Source organism: Trichechus manatus, unplaced genomic scaffold, assembly GCF_000243295.1.
Source record: "Trichechus manatus latirostris isolate Lorelei unplaced genomic scaffold, TriManLat1.0 scaffold00122, whole genome shotgun sequence".
Classification (NCBI taxonomy): Eukaryota; Metazoa; Chordata; class Mammalia; order Sirenia; family Trichechidae; genus Trichechus; species Trichechus manatus.
Window position 1 is genome coordinate 6,638,758 of NW_004444058.1, and position 11,669 is coordinate 6,650,426.

Here is an 11,669-nt window from a genome sequence, read left to right on the forward strand (position 1 = left end):
CCATACATGTTTTGGGTTTGATGCACCTCCAGGATGCTTTTGGGGAAGTGGAGTCTCCAGGTCAGGGTCCATCTGTGCTGAACTTTGATGGATGCTGACACTTGAAGAGCTGTGAGGGTTACAGGGCCTGTGTCAGACTTGAACACTCTGCAGTGCCTTGTCCTCACTGTGGCTGTGGGTGTGACCTCTGAGGCCCCCTCTCTCCTCCCTTTCCCATACACATGGCTCATTGTGAGTGTGGCACCCCTGTCCCACCTCCACCCGTGCTGTCCCTCCTGCCAGGTCCCCCCCTCCAGCTCCTCACCTGGCTGGCATTGCCTGCCCTGCAGGTCCGTCCTAAACACACCTCCACAGGGATCTCTCAGCTACACAGGGTTAACTGGCTGTCTGGGCTCTGATGGTGCTACACTGACCCCTTGGGGTATCCCCTGAGTGCTTGTGTCCGAGGGCTGTCTCCCCACCCCTGCTGCCTTCACTGCAGAGTGAGCAGGGAAAGAGCTGATCTCACACTGGGAATCCAGCCTTCTCCCAGTGCTTGGACTCAGTATTTGCTGAGGGAGCTGGTGAGCAAGGGAGCATGCTGAGGGCCGCAGGCCAAGGTGAAGGCACTCACATTGAGTGTGTATGGAGGGCGAGCCCAGGCCGGATGGGGAGTGTGGTTCTGTGGGGTGGCTCAGCAGCGTTCACCTGGGCCCTGATGGCACAATCTCGGGCATGCTTCCCTTTGCCAATCTTACACAAACCCATGCCACTCCTTAGGAATTGCAGAATGATCTGGACCGGGAGACCAGCAGTCTCCAGGAGCTGGAGGCTCAGAAGCAGGACGCTCAGGACCGCCTGGATGAGATGGACCAGCAGAAGGCCAAGCTCCGCGACATGCTGAGTGACGTGCGGCAGAAGTGCCAGGACGAGACGCAGATGGTGAGCTGTGTGCCGGGGCGCCCGGCAGTGGGTGGTGTCCTGCAGCCCTCTGCATGCACAGTATCTTGAGACAGGTGTGAAGACAGCCTGCTAGATTTCATGGTTTATTTATTTATTTTTATGCTTTAGATGAAAGTTTACAGAGCGATTCAGTTTCTCATTCAACAGTTAATACACAAAGTATTTTGTGACATTGGTTGCAGACCCCACGATGTGTCAACACTCTCTCCTCCTCCATCCTGGGTTTCCCATTCCCATTCATCCAGTTTTCGTGTCCCTTCCTGCCCCCTCGTCTTTGCTTTTGGGTAGGTGTGCCCATTTGGTCTCGTATACTTGATTGAACTATGAAGCACGTTCCTCACATCTGCTATTGTTTGTTTTATAGACCTGTCTAATCTTTGGCTAAAGGGTGAACTTTGGGAGTGACTTCAATTCTGAGTTAACATGGTGTCCAGGGGCCATATTCTCAGGATTCCTCCAATCTCTGTCAGACCAGTAAGTCTGGTCTTTTTTTGTGAATTTGAATTTTGTCATTTTTCTCCTGCTCTGTCTGGCACCCTCTATTGTGATACCTGTTTTGTTTTTGTTGTTGTTGTTAATATTTTATTAAGGTGAAAGTTAACACAGCAAATTAGGTTCCCATTTAACAATTTCTACACAAATTATTCAGTGATGTTGGTTACATTTTTCACAGTGTGTCATCATTCTCATTCATTCCGTTCTGGTTGTACCATTTCCAGTGCTGTACTCTAGTTTCACTGCCTCCTTACCTTCTCATCTTTGCTTTAGAGCAATTCTTGACCATTTGGTCTTCTATAGATCGTTTTGTAAAGGAGCTCATTACTCATGGGTGATATTCTTTATTTTATGAGCCAGTCTGTTATTTAGCTAAAAGGCGACCTCATGGGATAATTTCGGTTTAGGGTTTAAAGAGTATCTCAGGGCGATGGTCTCAGAGTCCTCTAGTCTCAACCAATCTAGTAAGTCTGGACTTTTTAAGAATTTGAATTCTGTTCAACATTTTTCTCCTGTTCTATCAGGATACATCTATATGGCCCTGATCATTGGTAGCTGGGCACTATCTAGTTCTTCTGGATTCAGGGTAGATGAGGCTGTGGTTTGCGGTTCACGTAGACTGTTAGTCCTGTAGACTACTTTCTTCTCTGAGTTTTTGGTTTCCTTTTTTCTCCTTTGTTCCAGATGAGTAGACATCAATAGCTGTATCTTAGATGGCTGCTTGCAAGCTTTTAAGACCCTAGATACTACTCTTCACATTGGGATGTAAAATATACACTTTCTGAACTGTATTATGCCAGTTGACTGAGTTGTCCCATGAGACTGTGGTCTTAAGCCTTTAAACCCAGAACACCAATCTCGTGAAGTGTTTGGTTCTAAGAAGTAGCTGTAACTGTGTCCCCTATGTGGTTTATTATGTACATGAATACACATGCATGTGCACACATACCTTTTATGTTGTTGTTAGCTGCCACTGAGTCAGCTCCGACTCATGGTGACCCCCAGTACACCAGAATGAAATGCTGCCCAGTCCTGTGTCATCTTCATGATCATTGGTGTGCTTGCTGGGTTGTGGCCACTGTGAATTGGCCACTGGATCTTGGATCAGAGAAAAAAAATTGGTATAAAGGCCATTTTGGGGACACTTGAATCTAGACTATGTATTGGATAATAATGGTGTATCGATAAATTTCTTAAGTTCAATCATTTTATTATGGTCATAAAATAGAATGCACTCATTTTTAGGAAATACATAGTGAAGTATTTGAGTATAAAGGGACATTATGACTGCAACGTACCCTCAAATGGTTCAGGAAGGAGAAAAAATATATTTGTTGTTGTTGGGCTCTGATTCATGGTGACTTCACGTGCAACAGAACAAAACGTCGCCCAGCCCTATGCCATCTTCATGATTGTTAGTATGCTCAAGTCCATGGTTGTGGCCACTGTGTATCTTGAGTGCCTTCCAACCTAGGGGGCTCGTCTTCTAGCACTGTATCAGACAATGTTCTATTGCGGTCCCTAGGGTTTTCATTAGCTAATTTTTGGAAGTTGATCAGCAGGCCTTTCTTCCTAGTCTGTCTGAGTCTGGAAGCTCTGCCAAAACATGTCCACCATGGGTGACCCCGCTGGTATTTGAAATACCGGTGGCATAGCTTCCAGCATCATAGCTACACAAGTCACCAAAGTATGACACACTGACAGATGGATGGTAGCTGGCTTTAATAGAGTTGCTTAAAATACCAGTTGGGAGAACATCAAAGTGTTTTGTGGACTAATCTTATCTCCCCCACCTGTGTGTCTAGAGACCAGGTCATATAAGTGAGCGAGGTGGCTCCCCAGACCTGAACCCTGCAGACACCCTACTACACTGGGGCACTGCCAGCTCCCACGCCATACGTGGGGGGTCTGGGCACCTCATTCCCATCCACTGTGGCCTACAGGGCTTGCCAGAATCCAGGGGACTGTGGTATCCGTGAACTTTAAAATCCTCAGTGTCTCGTGCAGCACATTCATCCCCACAGGGCACAGGCAGATGGCTGTCCTAGTCCCAGTTCAGGTCCTGCTCCTTCTAGAGCCATCAGTGTCAGTACACTGGGTGAGGATGTCTGTCCGTCTTACCACTCCTTTGCTCCGGGTGCAGGACGGGGCTTTGTTGTCTGCCAGGAGCCCAGGCTTTGTGCTTGGTCTCCCCTTCCTCAGCTCAGCTCAGCTCAGCTTGTTCTGAGTGCATGGACTAAGACTTCTTCCTCAAGCCATCTCTCACCTTGACGCACAGCCCGCCCCTGCAATCCCATTTCAGATTTCATCACTGAAGATGCAGATCCAGTCACAGGAGTCAGACCTGCGGTCCCAGGAGGACGACCTGAACCGGGCCAAGGCCGAGCTGGGCCGCCTGCAGCAGGAGGAGGCGCAGCTGGAGCAGAGCATCCAAGCTGGACGCGCCCAGCTCGAGACCATCCTCAAGTCCCTCGCGTCCACGCAGGATGAGATCAACCAGGTACTGGCAGGCGGGATCCCTGTGAGTGCCCTGTGTGTGGGCAGCCGGCCAGCTGAGGATCGCTGGGGTGTTTGGCTTGCCACCTGTGTGTAGCAGAGTCTCCCTCAGAGGCTGTGTTACCACCTAGAGGTAGAAGGCTATGGCCTCCCCAGCACGCTTGGCCTCACACTGACCTCAGCTTTGCCACCACCTTCCTTCCACTTGGGGCTGAGATCATCGAGTGCAGGCAGGGCCTGAGGGAATTAGTCAAGGGCTCCTCAGGACAGAGCTTGGGTCTTGGGGTGCTATTGCCAGTGTAGGGCTTACATAAGGAGGGGACAGGGTGGTGGGAGGTGTTCCTACCCCTCCCTAGGTCTGGTTGAAGGACATGTTGGCTAAGGGCGACAAGTCCAGCGCCAGGCATTGATGTGCTATCTTGTAACCAGCATCACCCCGTGCGGGCTCCCCTATCACTCCCACGCGGGGCCCTGTCATGCCACGTGGGTCCCATCTTACCCCACACAGGGCCCCGGCCCCCTAATGCAAAGGCCTGGTAGCCTGCATGGTTTCCAGCCCCACAGAATGCTGGCCTTTCCACATCTGACCTGCAGAGTGGGCATTGCACCACCCTCAGCAGACACCAAATGGTGATGGTGAGCTCTGCTTCCTTCCCTGACTGAGCTAATCTCTCTGCTCCTAGGGTTTACAGGCAAACGCTGATCCCAGACGTGTCCCAGCCATTCCTTCAAAGGAGATTTAATTCTCTGGAGTATGCTCTGTTGTTAATCCGTATCTGCAGGATTATTTTAATTCTTTTCCTCCCCAGCCCTGAGTTTGTAAAACCCAGATAGGTGCCCAGACATAAGCATACACTGCTAATTATGATAACAACGACAAGAGACCAAGAAAACCGGTTGCCGTTGAGTTGATTTCAACTCCTGGTGCCCCTGCCTGTGTCAGAGTAGAACTGTGCTCCATAGGGTTTTCAATGGCTGAGTTTTCAGAAGTAGACTGCCAGGCCTTTCTTCCAAGGCACCTCTGGGTGGGCTCGAACATCCAGCCTTTCAGTTAGCAGCCGAGTGTGTTCACCGTTTGCACCACTCAGGGGCTCCAAATGAGGTAACAACGACTCCATCAGAGAGGACAGCTGAATGGCATTTTGAACAGATTGTTGATCTGGGTTTTATCCCGTTTAGTCTGTTCAGAATCAACACGTGTGAAGGTCCCTGGGTGGTGCAAGCAGTTTGCACTTCACTACTAACCTAAAGGTTGGCAGTTTGAGCTCACCCCCTCAACACTGCAGAAGAAAGGCCTGGCAATCTGCTTCTATAAAGATTACAGCCAAGAAAACCCTATGGAGCACGGTTCTCTGTAACCCATGAGATGGGATCTCTTAAGCCACAAATCAACACAAAATCAACGTGTGTCTGCGCACGGGCCCCCCTCCCTCCCCAGGGCTGCTGATGCAGGGCAGCCTGCTGGTTGGCAGGAAGAGTCTTCTCTGATCTTGAGTCTTGGTCTCACTCCTGCCTGCCCTTGATCCCCATGAGCAGCCCAGGGTTGAGTCTGAGGGGGAGCATCGTCCTGCCTGGCACAGCCCCCAGCTCACATGTGACATGGAGATGTTTCTGTCACACAGGCAAGAAGCAAGCTCTCCCAGCTGCACGAGAGCCAGCAGGACGCCCGCCGCGGCCTTCCGCCCACTGAAGAGGTCCTCAATGGGGCGCCCGGCCTCACCGACCTGACCGAGCGGGGCGGCTTTGGAGCCACGGTGCAGGTCGAGTAGCTGCGTCATGCCCTTGGAGTGGCCTCTCATGGTCACCCCCCACCCCTGGACTTGTAAATGGGCCGCTCTGCATCTGTGCAAGGGGAGGGGGCTTCCAGTTTCTGCTGCTGCTTTGTGTCCCCACACGGGCCTGTTCCCGGCTGGTGTGGCTAGGCTCATCAGGGTCCAGAGCCAAGGACAGGCTGGAGTCCCCTGTTACCTCATCCATGCAGGAGCATCTGAACAAGCTGACCCCGCCAAATTCAGGGGGCTTCTCTAAACTGAAAAGAATTGATATGTGCACACATTCGGAAACCCAGGGTCACTCATCTGGGGGGTTGGGAGGGGTGTGCGTGTGTGTGTGTGTGTGTGTGTGTGTGTTTGTATGTCATGTACATGTGTGTATATGTGTTTCCAGAAGAGCACCTTGAAAATCAAACATACTGATAAAGACCAAGAAAAATGCTGTCTCAGCTACGAACCAGCCTCTCCAGAAACTCGGGCCACGTTTCAAACCTCCTTCCTCCCTTTCATACCTTGTGACCAGGGCACCAGTCCAGGCCTGGGGCCATCGGCTTCCTCACCGTCTGTGGACTCTCGTGCCCTGACATCTAGATACATTACCTCTTCTCCCGGGCCGCCCGAGCTAAGGGGTGTGCGGTTTCCACTTCATCTGGCGGATGAGAGCATCTTTGGGGCTGTCGAGGGAGCGAGTCACACGCGATCTGTCTTGATGTTTCCAGGGCTTCCACCGCTCCCTGATGTTGCCTGTTCGCTATCCTGGCCCCTCTGAGCCCCCTTCTCCTGTCCTGGCCCGGTCTCTGGGCTCCTTTCCTCTCCACCACACTCCGACTCGGCCCCTTGTGGCTGTTTCTCAACACGTTTCTCTTGTCGGTCACCAAGTTACTCGGTCTGGAGGATCTACGAGGAGACATGCCTTCCCCAAATCGCTTCAGAGCCACTCTGGACACTCCTTTCTGCCTTGCATCTTGGCCGACCTGGCTGTGCTGCCACCCTGTCACCCGCACATCTCTTTCCCCGTGGAGTGTGAACGGGGCCTTCCTCATGTGCTCTTGGGCCTGTTGTCAGCTTTATTGTTCCCTTTTTTCTTTCTTTTTTTGATGACGAGCATTTGTTCTCTGTGACTTTCACAAGCTGGGCTATCTTGCTTTCTCCCTGGCTACGCTCAGGGTGCGTGTCAGCTTCAAGCCAGGCTTACACCTTCTCCATCTGCCTCTCCCTTCGCACGGCTCTCAGCTTGCCCTGTTCGTCTGGTTCAGGAAACGGCTCACCCTAAAATGCCCTCCTCGCAGGTTTTATAAGATGGGCTTCTTGGATGCACATTGGCAGTGATGTGGCAGTTTGCAACTGGCCAGTACTTTTCCATGGATTTTGATCTTTCTTATTATTTTTGTTCATCTTTTAAGTGGAGCAAAGTTTACAGATAGTAAATTAATCTTGCAGTGTGGACATCAGAGATGTTACATATAAACCGCCTACCAGTGTCTGAAAGAAAAACTATTTATCTCCTTGTACAAATACAGATTTTAAAGTATCTTTTGGTTTGTTTCTGTTTCTTAATAAGCACTCGGAGGAGGGGTTTTTGTTTCCTCCTGAACATTTCCGGACTGCTCCTCAAGTTCTGTCTGTGGGGGTGGGTGAGGAATAGCATAACCAGAGGTACATCTAGAACTTTCTGAGTTACTGAGTTTATCCTGTCTAGTGTCAAGCTTGCACAATGTTACTTTGCCCCAGTTACAGAGCCCTCGGGAATCTCTTCTTACCTGCCTGAGAGTACGATTAGCTTTCCCCACTTTGCGAAACCATGTGAATGGAGGTTCCAGGTGTCAGAGACAAAGGATTCTTAAGGCCTCACTTATTTCTTGTCTCTCTTCTGGTTATAGAGAGACTGGCCTCTTATCCTTGAAGACAAACCCAATCAACCTGTCTAGTAGATGCTAGACCACGGTGACTCCTTGGGGGTCAGTAGAACTGTGCTCTATAGGGGTTTCAATGGCTGATTTTTCAGAAGTAGATCGCCAGGACTTTCTTCCTAGGCATCTCTGGGTGGACTTGACTCTTCAACTTTTAGGTTAGCAACCAAGCATGTTCACCATTTGCACCATGCAGGGACTCCATCTAGTGGAGAGAAGGTCTTAAGTCAGCACAGACCTGAGCCTCATTGAGAACTGGCCCCGGAAGATGACCACCCACCAGGACACCTTGGTGGAGGTGGACACCCAGCACCCATAGCAAGCTAGACAGCTTCCACTGGCTCCAGAACCAACTGTTATGTTGGAATCTTGTTAAACCCTTGGTAACTTGAAATCACCTACAGCAGGAGCATTTACACTACGGGAATTGACAGAAGCTACAGATCGGGGCGTTCTCTTTCAGAGCCGATCACTGCCCAGCACCCCTGTAAAGGGAAGGCATGTCCCAGAAATACCAGTGCCCTCCCAGAGCTGTCTCGTTCCTCAGTCCTTGACTGGTGGCTGACTTTGTGATCCAAGATATCTTCCCTCTCCAACGAGATGTGCCTTCCACCCCCAGCTGTGGCTGCTGCATTCAGGTCTTGTGGGCTGGGAGACGGGTCAGTTTTTGGAGGTGGCCAGTGGATGGAGGAGTTTGTGACATCAACGTAACCAGGGGGAATAGATTTCTGAGTCTGTGAAATGAAGTTGAAGCCACACGAACCCCGCCATTACCGTCTTCGACCTCTCCTTTGAAGGAGGTGTGGTAGCTGCCTTGAGCCAACAATCCCTCCTGAGAATCACGGCAGAACTGACTCTTGGTTCGGGTCCTGGTGGTCTGGGCACCAGACTCTGAGCTGGAGGTCCCAGAACCCCAGTCTCTCTCTCCTGCTGTGTGACCTGTCTGCCATCACTTGACAGTCTTCCAAGTGACGATTGAAAACATTAAAAAAAAAAAAAAAACCCCACACTTGTAATTAAATGCCAATTGAGAACTAAATAGAAGCTTCCAGGCTGCCATTCTTAACACACTGCTTCTTCCAAGCCCTCCATCCCTGTCTCCTTCTGGAACAAATACTCATCCCCGCCCCCAGTGGTGCAGTAGGAGGGACATGCTTCCCACCCCAACCTCCTCGCCCCCTTAGGTTAGGGCTTTTCTGTCACAGCTTGGCACCATGGCATGCTAGGAGGTTATGTGCATCCATGTCCATTAGTGCCATGGAATCCGCCCTCTGTCGTGGAGGCAGTGCCTGCAGGCACCTCTTACTTGCCAAATCTATCTTGGTTTCCCCACCTTGGGAAGCTGTGTGTGGCTGGAGGCTCCAGATACTCTCCCCCAGGTAAGAAAACACCTTCGCCCTTCACCAGAGGGCAGGGGTGTCAGCTCATTCTCTAGAAGCAGGCTGAAGGCGGCCTTCAGGGCCCAGACTTTGCAGACCACTGCAGGCTGACGCCTCATCAGGAGACTCCATGGGGCCTCTGCTGTTACCACCGTGTCCTGTTGCCAGTGCGTCCACAGACACCTGGGCTTCTTTTAATAATTTGGGTTTGTCCATCGGGTAACGGGTGATTTGCCAGCCACGGGTGCCTCCACATTCTAATATCCAGTGACATCCACGTGTGTGCAAAGATGTGTCTTCACCAACCAGAGCCCACTGTGTTCCCTTTTGGTGGATGGCAAAACCAACCCCCTTCAGACCATTGTACACTCTAAAAATGCACTCTTCAGAAGCAAATATTTTTTCTTCTGTTCCACGTACACTTGTTTGTTCCTAGAAATAAACACCTTTTTCTTTGTGTGTATGAGGCCCCTGGTTCAAGCCCCAGCATCTCCACTTGGTACTTTTGGAAACCCTGCTGGTGCTGTGGTTAAGAGATACGGCTGCTAACCAAAAGGTCAGCAGCTCGAATCCACCAGCCGCTCCTTGGAAACCCTATTGGGCAGTTCTACTGTGTCACGTAGGGTCACTATAAGTCGGAATCTACTTCACGGCCATGAGTTTTTTCTTTTTTTAACAAAGTACTGTAAATGCTGGAGTAGTTCCACCTGTGTACACACTCGTTTCCCCATAGAGTGCAAACAGCTAGCACATCTCTTGGCATGGAAACTGCATTTTTAATTTTAAAATGCCCACCTAGGTGTTTCACAGTGAAAAAGGTGCCCGAGGGCCATCTCACTTTTGAAAGTAAGGCCTGTGTTGATGTTTGAGTGGCTCTTCGCATTTTATTTGGGACACTTCCAGACACGTCTTTTGCTCATTCAATGGTTTTAATAAACTGTTTGTTTTAGAATGGCCTTAGACTTAAAGAAAAGTTGCAAAAAAGATGCAGAGGCTTCCCATCTACCCCAGACACCATCTCCCCTGTTATTATCATCTTACATCATGCGACACATTTGTCACAGCTAACAGACCAGTCTCGATAGCTGATATTAACTAAAGCCCAGGTTTGGTGACCTGATGATTTTAAAAACCCTTCTTTCTAGAGTCACCCACTACCTAAAGGGGAAGTGTGAGTTAGGCATGGAGCTCTGTATTTTGACTGCTTTAAATTTGAACTAATGAAATCCCTATCTTGTCTCTCTACAAAATTACAGGATGATCCTTTCAAAAATAAAGCCTTGTTATTTAGCAACAATGCCCAAGACTTACACCCGGACCCCTTCCAAGCTGAAGACCCTTTCAAATCTGACCCGTTCAAAGGAGCCGATCCCTTCAAAGGTATGTCCCCCAACACAAAATTCCTTGCCACAAGGCTGTTCCTTTTATTTAAATTAAAAAAATTTTTGAAATTGTGGTAAAAAATACGTATAACAAAACATATGCCATCGCAACAATTTCTGCATATATGATTCATTGAGGTTGATTACATTCTTCATGTTGTGCAACCATTCTTGCTATCCTTTTCCAAATCATTTCAGCAGCATTAACATAAACTCAATGCCCCTAAGCAAAAACTCTTCCTTTCCCCCTCCCACCCACCCTGGTAACCAGTAATAAACTTAGGTCTATATACACTTGCCTTTTTTAGATATTTCATGTAAGTGAGATTATACAGTATTTGTCCTTTTGTAACTGACGTATTTCGCTCAGCATAATGTTTTCAGGGTTCATCCATGTTGTGGCATGCATCAGGACATCATCTCTCTTTAGAGCCGCATAGTATTCCACTGTGTATATGGACCACATTCTGTTTATCCATCTACCTGTTGATGGGTGTTTCAGTGGTTTCCACCTTTTGGCTGTTGTGAAGTGCTGCAAGGAACATTGGCATATAGGTTTCTGTTTGCGCTCCTGCCTTCACCCCTGGGTAGATACCTAGGATTGGGATTACTGGATCATATGGTAGTTCTATGTTTAACTTTTTGAGGAACTGCCAAAGTGTTCTCCACAGCGGCTGCACCATTTGTCCGTTTCTTTTATGCCATTCTGAGTGGTTTAGTGATCAGAGAAGGTAGGGACACCCCAGTCTGAAATGGAGTGGGCTGGAATTCTTCGAGTCTGATTAATTGTTGAGTTCTTGCCTCAGTCTCTTAACTGGTGAGCTGCGGCATTGAGTGAGACACCCAGCTGGAGGGCAGCTCAATCAGGCATCTCAAACTCTGCCTGCTGCACTTCCCAGCTTATCTGCAGGAGAATGAAGCCCTCAGTGCTCCCTGCACAGGGCTGATAGATAATCATCTGCAGTAAGGTGGAGGGCGGCAAGTGGAGGGCCGTAGATGGAGAGTGGCAAGTGGAGGGCCATGTGCAGGTGGAGGGTAGCAGGTGGAGAGTGGCAGGTAGAGGGTCGTGTGCAGGTGGAGGGCTGTGTGCAGGTAGAGGACTGTGTACAGGTGGAGGGTAGCAGGTGGAAGCCATGTGCAGTGGAGGGCAGCATGTAGAGGGCTGTGTGCAGGTGGAGGGCCATGTGCAGGTGGAGGACTATGTGCAGGTGGAGGGCCGTGTGCAGGTGGAGGGTAGCAGGTGGAGGCCATGTGCAGGTGGAGGGCTATGTGCAGGTGGAGGGCCGTGTGCAG

At 49.9% G+C, this 11,669-nt stretch overlaps 1 protein-coding gene across 1 annotated transcript in view; it reads left to right on the forward strand.

Moving 5' to 3' along the window:
* The window catches only part of EPS15L1 (epidermal growth factor receptor pathway substrate 15 like 1), an 87,801-nt gene that overhangs the window by 29,674 nt on the left and 46,458 nt on the right, over window positions 1-11,669 (forward strand). The window contains exons 13-16 of the mRNA XM_023738766.1: window positions 760-921; window positions 3,740-3,937; window positions 5,556-5,693; window positions 10,251-10,374. Coding sequence (XP_023594534.1) covers window positions 760-921; window positions 3,740-3,937; window positions 5,556-5,693; window positions 10,251-10,374 — 622 coding nt within the window. The remainder of the gene's footprint in view (window positions 1-759; window positions 922-3,739; window positions 3,938-5,555; window positions 5,694-10,250; window positions 10,375-11,669) is intronic.